At 41.1% G+C, this 21,201-nt stretch overlaps 1 protein-coding gene across 4 annotated transcripts in view; it reads right to left on the reverse strand.

Moving 5' to 3' along the window:
* Window positions 1-21,201, reverse strand: part of ccser1 (coiled-coil serine-rich protein 1) — a 147,910-nt gene that overhangs the window by 92,580 nt on the left and 34,129 nt on the right. For all 4 annotated transcript variants that reach the window (XM_074637700.1, XM_074637701.1, XM_074637704.1 and 1 more), the window contains exon 7: window positions 1,798-1,972. In XM_074637700.1, coding sequence (XP_074493801.1) covers window positions 1,798-1,972 — 175 coding nt within the window. The remainder of the gene's footprint in view (window positions 1-1,797; window positions 1,973-21,201) is intronic.

Genomic DNA, 21,201 nt, shown 5'->3' on the forward strand with positions numbered 1-21,201 from the left:
GTAAACAAAAGAAAAGAACAGAAGATTGGGGCTCAATACCATAAGGTCAAGCAAATAAAATGCAAAGCATACAGACATGCTGAGTCACCCTCCCCTTGCTGCAGAATGGATTACATCCGTTGATGGAGGGTACCAGAATTTGCAAGTTAATGACACAACAGAGCAAGCAAAGAGGGCAAAGTATCCCCTCTTTCATATTCATGTTCTGCTGCTGTGTCTCTCACTCTCTCTCTCACTCCCTTTAGTCTCTCCATCACCACTCTAGTTTATGTCTCTTTCCACTAATTATTATCTTATCATTTTCATGTCTCTCTCACAGCGGTCCTGGGAGGAAAAAAACCGAGAGATGAAAAGTGAAGAGAAAGAGAGAAAGTCACACATACGCCTCTGTGGACTGTAATTCAGAGAGGTCCTCGCAGCTAGCTTTGATCTTAGTTTAGAGGTACTAATAGGGGGGTATTAGGGAAGGTCTGGTCACCCTTTTATACGTCTTTTTGTGTATTTGTATTTGTGAGTGTGGGTCTGTATAATATAAGGGTACTGACCCATGTAGATTACAAGAAAACAGCAGCCAGACATTGCTAATGGATGTTCTCTCAGCTCAACTTCCAGAGCATATGGTGTCTCTCTGTGGTATGTAAATGTATCATCACTTTCAAAACATAGTGACAAAGGGTGTTAGTGATAATATCAGCACGATCATTACAAAACAAAACATCCACAACACACAACATATTAAGCACCACCAGATATTAACTTCCAAATAACTCGTTCTATTGAAGCTGTGCTTGCACAACTTTGAAAAAAGTTAAACCTCAGCCATTTTCCAAAAGAGTGTAATTATCCTTCCAGCCTGGTGTGAACTCAAACTAAAACTGGAATTTACAATCAGCGGTTGATTGTATGTTTTATCATTATGACTGAGAATCTGCCCCAAGTCAAGCTCTCTGCAAATTGCAATTACCCCAAATAAAACATTCAGAAACAATTTATGTTCTTCAAAAAAAAAAATCTCTGAAAGCTATAATATTATTAGTGTTCTATTTACATTCTGGTGTAAAGTAGTCCCAACAGTTAAAAAGACTGCATGACTGCACAGGGCCATCAATATGCTTCCCTGACTTTTACAGTTAAACCCTTTGCAGCTATTGCAACGTGTCAGTGCTTTACTAAGTGACCATTACGGCTAATCGCGTTTATAATGGCGTGGATGTAATTTTACTGGTTTTCAGGACATTCACACAAGAGATGGCCTCATAGCCGGAGGTAAAACTTTAGTTTTAAGCGAGCTAAAGCGTTTAAAGAGCAGAGTGATACTGAAACAGGAGGATTAATGTGTGGAGTGTGTGTATGTGTGCACATAAAGAATATGATGGCAAACGCTCAAATACTCCTCCCAGTTTCTTCCTCCAAATGTAGCATCTGATTAAATTAACAAAACAAAGTGATTACAGGGACCTTTTAAAGGCGGAAAAGCATCCGCTTTGAGATGATTTCATGGAGCTGAAGTAGAGCCTATTAAAACAGGGAGTGAAGAATTTGTCAGTGGAGCACTGCACTGTTTCGGTTCGAAAAGCCAATTGCTTCATATTATTTGCTAACCCCTTACCCTTACTGGTTTAAATCAATTTAATGCATTTATAACTTGATCAAAGAAGGGTCTGTCAGTGTGGTACAAGAGGAATTACAATGAATTGGGGATTCTAGTGGTGTTCTTCTTAAGCTTTGTGACAGACAATGTCTTAATCAGAGTATAAACCCCATGTTAAGAAGTCTGTGTGCATGTGCATATCCCACCTCCTGCAGTGTCCGTCTCAGTCTTAAAAGCAGGGTTTTGACAGCAGTGCAGTCCTGCTGCATCAGTCTGAGTGGAAGGGTCTCCAGTCCTGGAGGTAAGGGCTCATCTTCCCTCGCCAAACCCAGCCCAGAGCTCCAGTCAGCAGGCAGCAGGCTGGTCGGACGGCTGGGCTCCCTGGAGGAGAGGTGGAGTCGAGGGGAAGGGAGAGAAATAAAAGAGATGAAATGTTAGAGTGAGTCAGTGTGAAAACTTGATCATTGACCTGTCTTCACTGCTCCCGCTGGAATCTAATCCTTGCCTTTGGTCGTTGCTGATGGTGTAGATGCTACATTACACAGTGATATCAAGATATCAGCTGCTTCTGAATATCCCAATAGTTCCCAGAATGCTATGCGATATGATGTGTGGCCAGCAAAAATGCACAAACATGGTCCTAACTTCTACAGAGCAATTGTAAAGATCTGTCTGCATCATACTGCTGATACACGTGTGTTTTATTAAAGCAACTATGTGAAGATTTGGGTAAATTCTACACAAAGTGGCTTTAAATAATACATAGTGAGAAGAGAAATGAGAGAGAAATAGAAAAACAGAAGAGAGATTTCTACAGAGGCAGGAAAAGATGTGGCTACAAAGGTCAGATGGAGACCAAGACCTGCAACATAACAGCTGCTCCACAAGACTCCCTAAGGAATCCTTTTTAATGAGCACTCATTTCTATAATAAGTCTCTTTTAATGTAAGATGATTTAAAACCAACAACACGATAGGTGATAACAAGCTCCCACACAAACACACAAAACACGAATGCCTGCATGCGCAGACACACGTACACACTAATGCATTCAGAGATCAAAGAAAACAAAGCACGCAAGTCCATCTTCTAATCCTGCGTCTCTCCGTCATTATCAACTCAAAAGGATGCTTCACTGTCAAGAGCTTTGATTCATTATAGCCCATCACAGCTGTGTGATCTTGTCTGTGTATCCTTCTCATATTTTTTGAGGAGTCTTAATGTAGTGTTTTGTATTATTTCATGTCCAAAATTATTCTTCTGCGGAAACAGCCCTGTGTATGTGTTAGTGCACACAGCGGATTGTGTGACTATGACTGTGTGTAGGAGATCTCTCAGTTGGAGAACTGCATATCAAACACCTTTCTAATTAACAGAGCTTTCTATGTTAAGCGCAGCAGACCTCCTGGCCGTTTGACAGATAGAGGGGATAAAATCTCTCCAAAAAAGAAAAGTGAGTCAGTTTTTAGGCCTGATCAGGGTTATGTATGCGCCGATCTAATACTCCGTATCGGTATCGGTCCGATACTGCCAAAAATCATCAACATATGCTCTTCTATGCTCTTCTGCGTCTGTGCCGGGGCTGTCCGGGGCTCAGTACAGCACTTACACTCTTCTAAGTTGGCATTACCAGGTCATTTTGTCAGGGCTAAAGCCCTGAATGTTTCGAGTGTAGCCCCGACAGAAAACATAATGTGTGTGAATGTGCGATAATGTTCATTACAGAACTGTCATACCGACTGTCAACATAAATGCAGGTCTCTAAACCAACTGTGTGGTCACGTTGCATAACATTATGTTACGCCATCGCTCCAAAACAAACTAAAACGGTTAATAACGACTCATTTTACTAGAGGCGAAAACTCTGTGCGCAAACGCACTTATGAGAAAAAGACAGACAGACATAATATTAATATAATTCATATTTAATATTTCAAAAAACTAATATTAACATATTGAGATAGAAGAAAAACTCAGCTTTCTACGTAAAAGTAGTAATACTACAGTGTAAAATACTAGCTACAAGTAAAAGTCCCGCATTCAAAATAGTAGGCTCCTCAAGTAAGTATTAGCATCGACATAAACTTAAAGTACCAAAAGTAAAAGTACTCATTATGCAGAATAATATATATTATATTATTGTATTCTAATTACTGATGCATTAAAGTGTTCGTTGCAGCTGGTAAATGTGGAGGTCATTTTAATGAAACTGCTGGGAAGGTTAATCTATAATAATACATCATAATTTATTAGTTAATTATATTTGGTATTAATAACCTGAATCTGCAAAGTAACTAAAGTTATTAAATGTATTAAACTTAGTTGTTTAAGGGAGGGAAGAAGACGATATCGGATTGGTATCGGTATCAGCAGATACTCAAGGTTGTGGCATCGTATCGGACATTAAAAAAGTGGTATGGAGCCATCTCTAATCAGGGTTCCCATTCTTTTCTACAGATCATTTTCCAGGACTTTTCCAGGACATTTTCAGTGATGATCTAGCTGGTGTGACAGACAGGGATTAGGCCATACACTAATATGTTCCCCTCTGTGGAAGTCTGATTTAAAAGGCGTGCGGTCTACGGCTGTAACTTATCTATAAAATCATTTCTTACATGTTTAGAAATTATGACATATTGACCATAGAATAATGCAAACATGTCTGCAGATGTAGGCAGGCATGTCAACTTTAGCTACTGAACCAAACATGCTAACCAAATTAACATTATTCAACCGTTGAAAATGAGTTGGGAAGAAAGCAACGTTATGTAATGTCATCCAACCTGCATGTGCTATCATGGTAAATGGTAAATGGACTTGCATTTACAGCATTCACACATTCACACACACATTCATACACTAATGGCAGACGCTGCCAGGCAAGGTGCCAACCTGCCCATCAGTATCTAATCTAAATACTCATTCACACACCGATGGCACCGTCTTCAGGAGCAATTTCGGGTTAAGTATCTTGCCCAAGGACACTTCGATGACATGTGGACTGGAGGAACCAAGTATCGAACCACCGACCTTCCATTGGTGGAAGACCTGCTCTACATCTGAGCCACAGCCTCCCCATGTGACGTGACTTGGGGGTGTGTTCATAGGTTTTCCACAAAATAACCGAGAGCAGCCTATTGACTCTTGTCTATAGACTACCATTTGAACGGTAATATGATCCTGAACAAAACCTTTCAGATGGCAATGTTATCCGTTTTGGGGAGCTCTGATATACAGCCTATAGTTCATTCACAGCTGAAGGAAATCAGAGAATGAGAAATAATATTTTTTTAGGACAACACGTGATCTTCCAGGACATTTTACTTTTTCTGTCATTTTCCATTTGTTTTCAATGACTGGTCAATTGTTTTCAAGGTTTTCCATGTTTTCCAGGTGTGGGAACCCTGCTGATTATTAACAAGCTTCCAAAATAAATGTCACTCTCTATTCCTCTCCACACACTTTCATGGTGGTGTGGGGGTTGGACTCTCAGACACACTTGAACACAAACAGGGGGAGATCAAACAAGGCTCTGTTTTAATTAACTGTCCCATTTGAGAACACAGTCCATTAAGCAGTAAACAGGCCTCTGGAGCAGTATGTCTTTGGTCTCTGGATCATGGCCTCTGTTCTTTGTCTCACCTTCAACACCTATTTAGTTCAGCAGAGGACAGATAGTGGGAGGAACTTTCAACAGGGTTGCTCAATGTCAGTCACAGCTCATCTTTCTTTGCCCTCCAGCCAACATTAAAACTCAATTGAAACACCACAACTAAAAACACTGACCTTATCTATAAAAACGATATCTTCATAGTCACTCATTGCTCGAGGGCCGCTTTACTTGTTCTGTCAGTTTGAGCGTTTAAGCGGAAGCGTATTTTTGACTGCTTACGATGTAAGCCAACTTTATATTCCACCAGACATGAAAACAGTCTCAAAGCAAAGATCAAGCTCTTCTTCTGTTTTGTAGTTTCAAAGAAATGATGTGACTAATGTTTTAATTTGGTCTGTTATATCTCTGCCTGGCATCTCATACTGTACATACAAAATGCCAAATACATTAGGAAGATTAATGCAACAGTTTACTGTATGATAGTTTGTGCATTATGAATTTAATTGCAAGGCTGTGTGGCTGCTGTTGTGGTGTATCATTTTGATATTTACTACAGTATTTGATGATTATGGGGTAGTAAAACATATATTCTGAAAGCCATTTTCATTTTCTATTAACATTTACCCTTAGTTAATAATTGTCCATGGGTACATTAGCACTCTTTTCACACAACAATAATTATACATGAACTCTAAGTCAAAGCTGTCGGATTATGCTTCACCTTTCAGAGTATAGTCTGGCTATGTTATGTTCATGGGTACAACTGTAAAGACACGAGTTACTTAGCATGAACAGATGTCTGGTTAGTTTAGGATTAAAATGCAGACAATCTAATGAAGACAGTGGTGAGAGTACAATAAATGAGCATAATCTATTTGACTTTCAGGAAAAACTAACCTCAACACCGAGTTCTGTAAATGCTGAAAGGTGAACCTTTAAAAAGCAGAGTGTGTCCTTTTTCCATTGACAACAATTAAAATGCAATTGCAGTCAGGATTTTTATCAATAAAAATGTGGAGATGACCCCTACTTGGCCCAAAGAGATTTTCAAAATGTCAAAAACTGGGGACATAACAAAAGCCTGTTGAATGTCAAGCTTCAAGGTCAATGTGCTCTGAAAAAGTAAACCTATTAACAATGAATAAAATTATGATTCTTTCTCACAAGTGCACAATAACTAATTTCACTTTCCGTTTTGTCACGTTAATTCTGAATTGGCTGTGAAGCCTTCTTCCAAGTTATATCCAAATATATCAGTCATTGTCAGGAATTATTTATTATATTTTTTCCAGCAACCCCAAAATTAAAGAATAAAGACATTTACCTCACAATTTAGTGGTATTTTAAAAATGTAGTGGATTTTTAAAAGATTGCGATGCATAGGTGGATTTTTTTTCCCACCCCTACTATTTTGTGGAATTAACTTAACTAAAGTAATAGAATAATGCTGTAAATATAATGTAAAAGTAATGTGTGCTTATAACATTATTATGCACAGTTTCGCCATTTCAGGTAACAAAAGAAAGCTGCTATCAAGAAACTGAAAAAAAAAAAACGTAACCAACAGATTAATCAAAAGTGTTTGAATGAACTAAAGTACTACGTTTCTCTGCCGAGTTGTGATCTTTTGACAGAAGTGCATAAAGGAAGGGGGACTGTGTATCTCACCTTCTTTTATGACATTTTCAAAAGGTGAGCTGAGAAATACCAATCTGCTGTCTAAAAAAAAACACAAAGACAACCAGCGAGTCCAGTCTTCATATGAAGAAGAGGGGAGCGATGGCAGTTAAGAGAGGCAGGCATAGACGCAGAAACGAGGAGCTCTTTATCATCAAGAGGCCGTGTTCACTTTGAGTGATGGCCATTTAGGGGAGGTGAGAGGAAATTAGATGCCTTTAGTCCCATTCTCCCAGAAAAAAATCACCAACTCAACAGTGGCAGGGAGCATTAAGTCAGACAGCAAATTCTCCAGGAAAAATGTTCTTTGAGCAAAACAAGATCATATCACTAAAATATCGATCAACATAAGACACTTCAAAAAAGACTTCTCACTGAAAAGGTCGGACTGAATTGCTCCCTCGTTTGCCCTAATACTTTCTTCTTCACTGGTTTCCCATCCCACCCCTCTTTCTTCTTTTCCCTGCCATCTATTCACCCTCTACTCTGTCTACCTCTCCTTCTATTCATCAATCATCAACCCTCGACCGCTCTGTCCAAACTCCCGTCTCTCTTACTTAACTTTGTTCACCTGCCCTTCCCTCATCCACCCCCATCCTGCCCCTCGCCCGAGTCCTCGTCTTCTACAGCTCTCCCCTTGCCCCTTTGTCTCTTTCCCTCCAATCACTATGACAACCACTACACTAAACTGATGCAGTATCAAAGCCTAAGGTGTCCCCTCAGGGATTCTGCATAGCACATCAGACAAATGTCGATGAAGCCTGCTGTCTTTTGAGGACAGGTGAGCCCCCGCTCCCTCCCTTTAAACTGTATCCCTTGTAGCTTTTGTTCCTGCCTGGCATCTCAGGTTAGAGAGCACTTTCTCCATTTATTTCTCTGTTGCTTAACCCTGCTATCTAGGCTGGATGTAAATAAATGACATATGATCAATCATGCACTCTTCTCTCTGACAGCTCGTGTCAAGTGGCGCCGTGCGGTGCCACAAGAAAGTTGTTTTTTCTTCTCTCAAAGTTGTTTTTTTGTTTTTGTTTTTCTATGTCTGTGTGTTTCTCTGAGCCTGACATTTTGCCCTTTTTCTAGCTTTCACCAGGGTTTCAGGTTTGGATTCTTCTTTTAGCACTGTGGTGCACGTCAAATCCACAGAGCGACAGGAAAATGAGTGGGAGAGGGGTTCAAACAACACTCGCCTCCCCCGAAACAATAATCATAGAAGCGCCCTTATGCAAGGCATTTACTGTTTCAGGAGACGAGAAGTGCAGTATTTCTGGTTGGACTGTAACTGGGTCCTTTGTCATGCTGTCTGTAGTGCTAGAAATGACATTTCCAACCATATGTCCCATAAATAACATCCACCTTCAACCAATTTGCAATAGCATTGTATGTCCTGGCAATCTTTAGTGTGAATGCAGAAGTATTTCATGTAGTGTACGGCAAAGTAAGGATGTGAAGTTTAGGAAGATAGAGGTGCAAGCAAAATCCTTAACTTAGACAAGAGACACCAAGGTTTATGTCCCATCTCATTCTCTACGGGAGGTCCGGTTTTACCACAAAGGACCTGAAAAATCATCCCTTAAGCTTGCGTTATCAAAACAGAACACAAAATGAAAACATTGGCAGGATACCTGCAACGTATTTATCAGAAAAGACTTGAACCATCATTGGGCCACTGCTGAGTGTGTGTGTGCATCAAAGTTCACAATCGCGTTCACAAGCGTGTTCCGCCTGGAAACTTTTAGTCGTACGCAGTTGGCAACATTTTGCTGAGTTTAGCACAACAAGCCGATTGGCATGCGAGTCAGTCACACAATGGAGACAGACAGACAGAAGAACATGTCAGCCTGATGCACCGCGAAGCTTCAAATACTTTCGAATATTTCTCATCGAAGCTTCGAAGCCCAAAATATTATATTGGGGACAGCCCTGACAGTATCAGAGAGAGAGTTGTGTAAAATACAAGGATGGTGTGTCGGCGTTGCTCCACCATTGTAGGGTACGTGAATGGAAACACAGCGAACATGCTAATGCACGTTAGAGCGTCATCGGGATGATAAATGTTTGGGTACTATAGCCATGGTGGTATTTTGGTATTTTCAATTTCATAGCATTAGGGCTTGTCAATGCTAAAAATTCATTGATATCAATATTTTAAACTGACGCATGGTTTCTGTTTTGTTTTTATATTGCAGCACTGGTAGTAGGCTACATGCAGATGAACGGGACCTGGTCTCCCTCCATGCCACAGCGCCTGGAGCTCCGGCGGCGCTGTGGCATGGAGGGAAACCTGGGCCGTTCATCTGCATGTACTGTCCGCACTGCAGTGACACAGAGCCAGACTTTCTCTTTGACAAAATGAACTCTCAGCGAACCATGACTCCTAAACCGGGGTATGAACCGAACTGTGACTAGACAAAGTCGTTTTCCAGCTGAGCACAAGTCTCATTTGCAGGTAATTAACCCATAGGTACGTGGAAGAGCTCACTCACACACACACACACACACACACACACACACACACACACTCGCCAGTAAGTGCACGGCACAGTAGAAGACAAGTCTGTTCAGCGATGATAGATGTTGTACAGGCAGGGAGGCCGTTCCTCTACTCAGGGTCATCTGTCTTTTCACTGTCATGAGCCGATAGCCTGACACGCTCGCTCCATTTCTCTTTTTTTACAACTCGCTCTCTCTCTTTCTCTCTCTCTCTCTCTCTCTGTCTCTCTCTCTCTAACACACACACACAGTCACGGACACACACTACAGCTATGAACAGGTTATATGTAAGTGCAGGGAACAGGACTTTGTGATAAGAGTCAATTAGAAGATTACACAAACGGACAAAATCCTAATTTGAATTTATAAACTAAAGGTGTAGTATTACACCAGCTAGTGGATGAAACTGGTACTGCATGACCATGTCAGTGTGAAGCTACAGCAATTACAACTGAACACATGGATTAAAGCGCAATTAAATATTTTTCTCTCTAGTCTTTTGAGAGTAATTACGCAAATGAAAGAAAAGGTAAACAGGGAAAGAGTGTGAAAAATGCCTCCTTCCTCACCATTTGAACTCTTATTTTTCCTTTGCTCCTTCTGCCCTCACAATACATTTTTATCTTCTATTCTACTCTCACACTTTCTCTTGCCCATCTCCTCTCATCTCCTGTTTTCTCCTCTCCTTTCAATAAGTCATTTTTCCTCCATTGTCTTTCTCTCCCTTAAACTCTCCTCTGCTACCCCTCTCCTCTCAGAAGCCATTTCTCAATAGCAGCATTAGAAGTGATCCATTTCACCAACCTGAAAAAAGCCAATTATCTGCCTTTTTATGGCTTTCATTATTTTACCACTCACACAGTGTTTTATGACTGGGCCGTTGGCTCCCAGCACTGACACATGCCTGCACATCAACACAAGCAATAAACAACACACACACACAAAGAGACACACATTCCTACATGCACACTTAGATGTCTAGGTTTACATAATGTTCAGTTAGCGTATGACGTGACCAATAATGACTGCTAGTCAAATGAATTATGTGTGATTGAAGTGCATTATCTTTAGCAGTAAGCAAGAGGGCCCGGGCTGCACCCTTGTCAGTCAGCAACATGAAGGCTGCATTGTCTCAGGAATAATAACAGTAAAAGACACTTTAACACTGACACATGGCTCGGAAGGCAGTCAGTCTCCTATGCCAATTTTTCCCTCATTAAATTTTTACTGACAACGAGGAACACATTTATGGGGGACAATCTGGTATGTGTGCATGTAATGCCGACATCTGTGTGTCATGTGTGCACTTGTACGCGCGCTCAAGTGAAGTACACCGCAGCTATTGGAGAATGATCGCCCTCATTTGTCACTCCTTTCCATCTGACAGACACAGTGTGCTCATCTGCATTCAGCACCTGAGGCTACGGATGTTTAATGCTGCCATTAAACTCATCTCCGTACATAAAGTGCATCTGTGACTAAAGAGTGAGCACAAGCCAAGCTCCAGGCAGTGAATCTAATGGTGAATTCAAGTCTTCAGACACAGAATGGGAGAGTATAAAACAAATTTAATATGGCAGGGGTAACTTTCTGATTAACCTAATTGTCCTCTCTGCTTTACTTTGCATTGTGCACTCTGAATCTCCGCTTGTTTTGCAAGGAATCTGTGCCGTCTGCCTCATTTTTCTTTAACCTTTTACTCCAGCCTCTCACTTTATTTGTCTATGACCTTCTGACACTGTCCACTCATCCACTGCCTTAGCATCTGTGAGTATCATAAGGTTAATCCCATACAAAAAAGGCTGAGAACCACCACACTAGCTTTATGTGGAGGAGCGACCTTGGGGAGTTATCAGAACACACTTGCACTAATTACTATCAAAACTTCTTGTTGCTTGGAGAGATCTATTTAATGCTGGTCCCATGTGTCACATTACATTTCCCATTTCAGAGAATATGGCCAAGACACGTTGCCCAAAATTTTATCCTGCATTGAAGCCTTAAAGCGATATAACACTAAAGTAGAACATTCTCACTTTTTAGCACATAAAATCCTGCTATGAGTTCACAAAGTCCAAAACTAAGAGTGACTGCCCCAGGAAATCTTGGAAACGTTACTCTTGAGTTTATAGTGTTATGCAAGCACCATAGGATTTCTTCTACTACTCCGCTTATTCAAAAGTAACTCTGCCTGTTTGCAATCTCAATAATGAGAATTGACTAAAATAGCATGAATGCCAAAGGTGACAATAGATCACAAAAGCAACCACTGGTTGACTGAGGCAGAATTGTTTTATAAACTCAAATCAACAAATCCATGTTAAAAATGCAAATTCCCCACCCAAAGGGAATTATTACTGGGAGGGCACATCAAATGTTCATCTATTCTATTCATTACTTAAGGACATGATGCTTTTACGCTATTTATTCTAACGCCGTGACGATAAAGGACCAGAATTTCAATTACCTTATAATGTGTTGTGACTGTCTTTATTCAAGAAACGGCCTCATTATACTTCGCCTGACCCTGCAGCTACGAGAAGCTAAAGCTCAGGTGAGACTTGCAAAAGAAATATTATAGTAACACCATCAAAATCTATATAAGCATATGATAATATAGAATACAATTTTTAGCTTCAGTTGATAATATGTTTCCAGTTGTGAGTAGGTGAGGTTATACCGTGGATCCGACAGAACAGTTCAACAGTGTGACGCAGAGCTCACATTGTTACAAGATGCATTTAAATGTAGGTTTTCTGCAGCAAACAGTGAAGAGAAAACACGGAGGCGGATCTGTACACTTAAGTGCACTGCAAATTCCCAGTCTGGGGTATGTTTTCCGGTAAGCGGACAAACACAGCATGCAGCTAATGTTTTATGATGACAGTCTGTAACAACATCAACAACATTAAAATAAATTTAAATCTCTCTCCTCTTCATCTCATTTGTCGTCACTGTCAGGCGGCCTGATTTCCTTTCAGAGAGCCAAATATACTGTTGAGTCATAATTCTGATTTATTATCTTGTAGTGGCATTGTTGTCACCAATATGACAAAATAATAGCACCGCTGAACAAAGGTTTGCATGCTGAGTCATAGCATGGTACACATGATTTACATGACACTGATCCCGTATGCACGATTTTATTGTGACAGACTCTGTACTCCATGACAAATATTCACAATTGATATTATCGTTGAATGCAATTCTGAATAAATGTTAACCAATATCCCCTTATATCCTCAATTTTAGGTTTTATCTATTCACATGGTAGATCACCAAAAGAAGGACAAAAGAAAAATAAAGGAACATGACATGACCTCTAGCAACCGTTGTAATTGTGACAGGAGCAAAAGCGGAGGTCAAGCGCTGTAGTCAGTAGACAGCGTGAAACTCCATATGGGGTGGAGGTCAGGCTGATGGATTGGGCTCCCATCCCGAGTCTAACCAACAACATGTAAAAGTTGTCTTTGCGTTCACAAGCGTTATGTTTTGCTTTCACTTTTGAAACGTAGTTATTTTAAGCCAAAACACTGAAGTTTTAGTTTTGTTGCCTAAACCTAAAGAAGCCTTTTTGTTTGTGTTCAAAACATAACGTTTCATTCAGTTTTACAACATGTTAGAACGTGTTGCTTTTAAGTTTCGCTTTCACTTTTACAACGTAGTAGATGTAGTAATGACACACATGTATGGTGCTTATAGCGACCGATAATGCCTATTTAGTGGCCTGATAACAGTTGAATCAGGTGTTTGAGTTAGTGCACACAAACATAATTTCCTGTTCATAATCACCTGCATAAGCTGTGATTCTGATTAAAGCTAGGGTAGGCAACTTCGGTCAAAACAGCAAGAGTAAGCTAGATTTTGGAAGCGTCCAACTGAAACAATCCCAGCCCAACTTTGATCGTTACCGTTGGATGGCTGTGTGTCTGACCTCTCCGGTCGAGCTTTTGCTGTGGGGCCGCAGGTTTCATTGCGCCACGCACACCGGCTGTCACCCCTCTGTCCTCCGCACACCGATTGCCTCATTAATGTTATGGTTCCCTTACAGCATTGGGTTTAAATCCGAAATATTGAAGATTTTGGCGCTTTTGCTTTTCGCTTTGACACAAAATCCTCCGCCATCGTGTTGTCTGTCAACTCTGTCTCGTCCCGTGTGTATGAAATCGGACTCCTGCTACTCTGTGCTGAGACTCCAGGCACTTTCACTTTCAGATTGTAGCATCCGTCGTCCAACTATGTATTGATAACACAGCGTTGATACACGAAAATGAATGAAATGGGTTCTATTTCTATATAAAAAAAAGCAAAACGACGGTGGGGGCGGTGGGCATTGAATGTGTAAGGTGTATGCCCGACCATCGTGTAACACCGGTAACACCGACTACCGTGGCAAGCCTAGCGCAGGTATTCGAGTAAGTAGATAGACAGGCAGGTAAGCCATCCAATCATTTCATGAGGGACGAATGAAATGATTGGAGGGGCTTATTACAGGCCTGCAACAGCCACAGATACTGGATTTGTTTTTCGCCAGAGCATTTGATTTATTGATTGCTGTCAGAATCTAAAGAGAATATCAACAAATATAACAAAAATGCTTTTAAAATAAAGTGCCTATCCTAGCTTTAAACGAAATGGAAATGTGCCAGGAATAAGCTTCTATAATCCAAGATATTAAAAGGCATGAATGCTCCTCATTTTCATTTCTTAAAAAGCAGTTTCCATGGCAATACTGAAATATGCTGTATATTTATGTATAGAGTGACATTGGTGAGCAGGATATGAGATGCCTAATTAGGTATTATAAATAGAGAAGGCGATAATGACAGTGCAAGCTTGCTTTGATTGTGTACTGAATCTTACACAAGTTTGTAAGATGATCTAAAAGTATGAGATCTGTCTATATGAGGCAAAGTTTACCAGCGATGGGAAAACAGCTATACTGGCTCTGTTCAAAGTTCAAAAACACACCAACCGACACCTCTAATTAACACATTGTATCTCTTTTGTTTAATCTGCACACAAACAGAAAAGTAAAAACAACACTTTGTGATTTCAAGTGGAGTTACATACTATAACTGTTTCTTGATAAACAAAAGTGGATCCATCTGCCTGGCATTTCCGTGTCATCTCCAGCTATAGCATGGGTTGCCAGATATGGTCAGTGAGCATAGATTTTGGTCTCTGAACAGGCACAATGGTACCAAACCTTGCAACATCACTGTGACGACAAGACTTCAGGATGCTCTGCACAGTCACTGCATCCAGCTGTTGTCTGCCAAGAAAGAGTTACAGCATGCAACTCCTCCTGAACCACAAATTATTGTTTTTAGATCTCTGTTTTGAGCCAGGCTTGCTGTCTCCTCCGGCTTCCAGTCTTTACCCTAAGCTAAGATAAACATCTCTCCACTTGGTGCACAGATATGAGATTGATATTGATCTTGTCATCTAACACTCATAAAGAAAGCATAAAAGTGTAGTGTACTACCTCAAAAGTTGAAATATTCCTTTAAACTTGCCACTCACTTAGCCAAAAACTAATTTCATTGGAAGGCTCTGACTCAATAAAGTTGTGTGATGTTGATACATGCTGCTACAGCCAGCTACTAAGCCCAAACATGAATAAGGGCAGTTATATCAGCAACATATTCTCATGGGAAATATTCAGTATTTGCTAAGTATGCTTTTTTGTTGGCAATAGTAGAAGGAATGTGTTTGAGAAAGCAACAAACAGGGTGGGAAACATCTCAAAGTATCACTAAATGTTGGCATTCTGCTGTACATTTTCTTAGAACCAAGCCCTAATCTCAGCATGCTGTATCAAAAATATGTTCAAGATCAACATACAGCATGCTGTAGTCCATAAAAAAAGAGACAAGATAAAGACATTAGAGGCAGACAATGCATGAAGAGCCAAAAACAAAAAGAGCGCCCCTGTCTTAGTTATTCATAATCCTCCATATGCTGCAAAATGACCTAAAAGTTCAGCAAAATACACTGCCCCATGTCATGTCATACAATCTGGTAACAAACAGTGACAGTGAGTACCACTTCAATGAATCCTCTCATTTCTGGACCAGTCCACTAAGCAATGGAAAGCAAAGGAATGACTTATTCATTGCCAATCTGATGTTTTTCTCTGTGATACAAATCAGAACAACAAGTTCCCACTCAAAGCAAGAGGGAAAAAAATGGAAGCCAAATCTAATTAGTCTCTCGGTGTTGAACATTTAATAAACCCAATTGGGTGATGAAAATTAGAAGCAAAACAACAGCAATGGACTATGCAACAGATGCAGACTACAGTTTTTTTTTTTTTTTACATGTTTGGCCTATTAGGCTCAGGCTGGTCTGAAAAATTTAAAATGAGCATGAGAGCATATAGCCATAGCCTTTCCTCCGAGGCTTCTGAAGGACATGGTGCTCTGCTAGTACAAGCAATATGCAGGCACGGACAGTGAGAACACTAAATCTCCTTAAAAAGAATGTGTTAGGAACATAGAAACAACACATTTCCTTTGATATATAATGTTAAACAGCTCAAAAACCACAGATTAATACAAGATAAAAGAGTTTTGTCACCACTTGTTGGATAAATAAATTCTGCATCATTATATTCCAGCAAATTAAGCAGAGAAGAAGGAAAGTCTACTCTGTGTTCCCTCGTACTCCCTCTGTATGCTGTGTGCGTCTATGTGTCTCAAAATCATGCTGCAGTGCATTTTATCTGTCCCCAGCTCCACTCCAAGGCTCAGCTGGATTCTTTATGCTTGTCTATTTTTATAAATATGCATGTGTGTGAATGTTTGGAAGTGTGTGACTGGCTGTAGGAGGAGACGTGCGTGTTATTTTTTGCTGACTGTATTAAATCAGGTGGGATTAGACAACAACTTGGCTGATATACTTTATGAATCATATTAACATTAAACAAATTTGTTCCTCTGTTTGTGTGTATGTGAGCAAATTCAATATAATCACGGATTACATGTCTCTGTGGGAGTGTGTGCTGAGAGTACAGTATATCACTATGCACCATATCTACCCGAATGGGAGAGAAGGGTGTCTTTTCAAACCACAAGACACCTTCTCTACAGTTCTCTTTGCTGCTCAGCGCCGTCTAACTACCCAACTGACTCAAGTATGATAAGTACGAGTATACTATATCATTCTAATAGACAAAAAATAAGCCAGAAAAAGACATTAAAACCCCCAACTACAAAGTGAAAGTGGAAGTGACCCTGTATATCCTGAGGCATGGGGTAAGGTGTTCATGGTTTTTTGGTAGTATACTCCCACACAATCTGTTGACTTAGAGTCTCAAGGTAAGGTAAGGAATCGAATACCGTGATATTATGTTTTGTGATACTGTATCGATTCTCAAAAACACTGTATTGATTTTTAATTATTAGTTTACAGTTTAGTCCATACTTTACTTCATTTGCAAAGAGATGCGCCCTCTCAGTGAATGTACCCTCTGAAAGTAGAGTTATGATGTTGGATGTTAAAAAGACTGTGATAAATGCAAATGCAGATCCCACTGTTCTGAACGCATATGGTGGTGTGTTGTTTATACTATGACAGTTTCCTAAAATTAGATTTTTAAAAATCGTAATATATCGCCTTACTTACAGTATCGCAGTATAACGCATGTATCGCTGTATCATGATACGTATTGTATCGCCAGATTCTTGTCAATACACAGCCCTAGTCTCAACAGCGTGATGCTTTTTTCGGAATATAAACATGAGAAACTAAATATTAACTTTGAAGCTATCTTTAATTAAGTTGTCATCGGGTAGAATTGAGACCTGTCCATCAACAAATGTGACATTAACAAGTCTCATTATGCCAATGCAAGAGCATGTGAATGTCATTGCTGCAGATAAACCCTCAAATCAGAAGTGGAGTTGTGGGAAATGAGACTTTCAGAAGTGTCCACTGCATATTGACAGAGAAGGACACCTCCGAGTGTTTGCATGTCCTCTCCTCAGCTTACCTGCCTTCTGCATAGTAATCACCAGCAATGAAAAGAGAAAGAGGGAAATAAAAGAAGAAGGGAAGAGGAACACTCAACAGGCAGACTGCCGTTACCATAGCAACAGGCAAGCTATACCGCAACTGTCAAAATGTTATTTCCTCTGTGTCTTTTTCTATAGGAGAGACGAGGGAGTAGTTGACGTCTTAACACAAGACATTAAGATGTATCACACAAACAAATATTAAGTATTCACCTTCTAATACCCCCTCCGCCCCCCCTCCTCTACCAACCGAAAGGCACTGAGGAACGCTCATCACTGTCACGCATTATTATCTAGAGTGAGCGCTGCAACTGGTAAAGTGCATTGACAAGGGCTTTATGTAACAAAGCCCAAAAACTGATGCCAGAAAAGTATTTTCAGCCCATCTTTATTCTGTCAGTATGTAGCCCTGTATGACTGCATACATTTGGTGTTTTCAGCATGTTAATATGAAATGCAAGCATGGGGGAACAGCAAACGAAGCTGCCGTGTTAAAAGTTCATTAGAATAGCAACACTGCACCACTCTCTGCTAAAATAAACCCATATCTGATTTATTCCAAAACTTCTAAAAACTATCTTTTACTATAAAGCTACTGCAAAGCTGTTGAAGTGGAAGCATCTAGAGCAGTGGTCTCAAACTCAATTTACCTGGGGGCCGCTGGAGGCAGAGTCTGGGTGAGGCTGGGCCGCATCAGGTATTCCACAAAAAAAGCTTTGTTAAAAAAAAAAACAATCTTCTCAAACGTCATTATTAACAGTTCTTTAACTTGAATGGGTTCTTCTGAACATGAACTGTCCTGAACATTAATGGAACATTGAAGAACATGAACGGTTCTTCTGAACATGGCCTCTATTGCGTCTCCCACTTTTCCTGAAATTGTCTGTGCTCGTCACCAACCTTTCTCTTCACTGCAGGCTTTGAAAAAGACATGATTGGGGCTGTGTGACAAGATATATATTCATTCCACTTGGTGTCACTCCGCAATAAAGTTGTGCCTGCTGTGTTTGTGTTGCTCTGCAATTACACCACCAAACCGCTAGTTGGCGGCGGCGTCTCTATGAGTTTCCTTCTTCTTCTTGTACTACAAACAGAAACTGAGCGGAGTTGGAGCTAATAACTGTTGAACCACAGAACTTTTACTGACATTACTGCAACGCCGAAAAGAGAAAATATATCTGAGTGGATTTGTGTGAACAAACATTGAAAAGATGGAGGCAGAGAGAAGTAGAACTTTCTGTGGTTGTCCAGGGTCCTGGCCGCTCAGCATCGCTGAGCGACTGGACCAATCACAGCTGTTGCGGTCTGCGTCGCCGCGACGTGTAGTTACATTTCTGGAGAGGTGCACGTCAGGCTACGGCGTCGATTCAACGCAGAAGTATAAATCAAGCTTTAATCAAGCTTATGCGATGTTACACGGGCGCCGCCACAGTTGTTGTGAAATGTTTCTCTGCTTGCATCAAGCCCGGCCGATTGCCCGTCCCCGGGAGCCATATACCCCGCTGTGATTGGTAGGTTCGTTCAGCTCGGGCTCGCGCAACAAAGGGACCTTCAACGGCAAACTGCCATTCACATAAAACTCGCGGGCCGAGGGCGCCTGGTTAGCTCAGTTGGTAGAGCGGGCGCCCATGTAACAAGACTTGGTCCTGACCGCGGCGGCCCGGGTTCGAATCCGGCCTGTGGCCCTTTCCGCATCCACTCTCTCTCTCCCCCCTTTCCAAGACTCTATCCACTGTCCTGTCAATAAAAATGAAAAAATGCCCCCAAAAAAAACTTTATAAAAAACTTTATAAAAAAAAAAAAATTTGCGGGCCGCACTAACATTAAACTTTCATATCAAGGTGGGGGCCACAAAATATCGTCTTGCGGGCCGCAATTGGCCCGCGGGCCGCGAGTTTGAGACCCCTGATCTAGAGCTTTATGTCATTTTATTTAAGTAAAAATGCAAAACATTTGCTGGTTCTAGCTACTCAAATGTGAGGATTTTCTGCTTTTCTTGATCTTCTATGACAATAAACGGAATCATTTTGGGTTTTGGTCTGACAAAATATGACATCACCTTGGACTCATAACAAGCATTTCTCACTACTTTCTGCACATTTAATTGACACAACAGTTAATCCATGAATCTAGAAAATAATCAACAGATTAATCGATAATGATCAATGATGATCAATCCTTAGTTGCAGCCATAGACTGTATAAAATATGGACGCAGTCTCTGTGACGTCACCCTGAGTGGCCCTGTGACGTCCGTCGCCATCTTGGCAGTGACGACACAATAATGGGTGACGCAGCAGAGCAGACAGCTGGTGGAAAGCGACCTGGAACGGCACCCACCTGTCACTCAAAACGGCCACGCCCTCAATTATGCCTAACTTTAAGCCTTAATGTAATTTAAACGGTTGAGTTATATAAAAATTCACCCCCGTGCAGTTGTCATAAACGGAGATATTAACTATAGAGACCAAAACCATTCTTTTTTTACCAGGCTTTAAATGTTTATTTCTGCTGTAAAGTTGGGCATTTTAACATGGGGGTCTATGGGGATTGACTCCCTTTTAGAGACAGCCTCAAGTGGCCATTCGATGAACTGCAGTTTTTGGCACTTCCGCGTTGGCTTCAACGCCTATTGAAGGAGGCTGGGTCACGGGCGGACTTGGGTCTTGGGGTATGGGGTATAACACATGCGCAGTGTAACTGAATCTGCGGTCGTGCGTTGCGATTGGCTCAATTTCGGCGAGTGCAGGCCAGATTTTACTGCGCATGTGTTATACCCCCGAAGATATGACGGGTGACCCAGCCTCCTTTATATGGGCCTTGGTTAGCTTCATTTCTCACCAACGGAAGTTGCCGTTTGGTTGGAGCCCTAAAAACATCTATCTAAAGTGGCATCACTAAACCTCATACTCTAGCTGACAATGATTACATGATTAAAAAACTATTGTAGAGTATACTGTGTCTCTGTTGACGGATCCCTGTTCACCAGCTGCTGTGCAGCATGACTGAGGAGATGAGAGACATTGTGACTCCATATTTCTTTGTCCTATATTCACTTGAATAAGTGGAGAATGTTCTGATGTTCCCAGTCTTTCTTTTCTCCCCAACTCTCCTTCCATCGCTCCACACCTACTGTATATGCACCCACAAAGAAATGGAAACTAATATTTAGCACATGGTATTTACTGCTATAGCTGTATTTGTTATTGGGATATTAATGTTTAACACAGAGAATTAAATGCTTGCCATCAACATCATCCAACTGTCATACATCAAAGAGGAGGTATGCGTGCGACACTGTGTGTGTGTGTGTGTGCGTGCGTGCGTGCGTGCGTGCGTGCGTGCGTGCGTGCGTGTGTGTGTGCGTGCGTGCATGTGTGTGTGTGTGTGTGTGTGTGTGTGTGTGTGTGTGCGTGCGTGTGTGTATGCGTGCGTGTGTGTGCGTGTGCGTGTGTGTGCGAGTGTGTACAGCAGATGTTCAGCGCAGCCTGTCAGACAGCCAGCAGTATCCTGCAGCTGATACTCTCTCTGGACAGGCTGACTGACTGACAGGTGTATGTGTGTGTGTTTGCGTGCGTGTGTGTGTTTGTGTTTTCTTGTGTGTGAATAGATGGGAGATAGCTTTGCCTCCAGCAAATCAATGTCCCCTTGAGGGAATGTGGAACCTGAGACAAAGAGCGAGAGAGAAAGAGCAAGCCCTGGGCAAACACATTTTTCTCTCTTTCCCCTCTCCAATCTCAGCTTCTTCACTCACAGACTTTACACATCTTCCAGTACAATCTGTGTGAAACGATCTGTAAGAAGAAATCAGTG

This window comes from Sebastes fasciatus, chromosome 6 (assembly GCF_043250625.1).
Source record: "Sebastes fasciatus isolate fSebFas1 chromosome 6, fSebFas1.pri, whole genome shotgun sequence".
In the NCBI taxonomy this organism is placed as follows: domain Eukaryota; kingdom Metazoa; phylum Chordata; class Actinopteri; order Perciformes; family Sebastidae; genus Sebastes; species Sebastes fasciatus.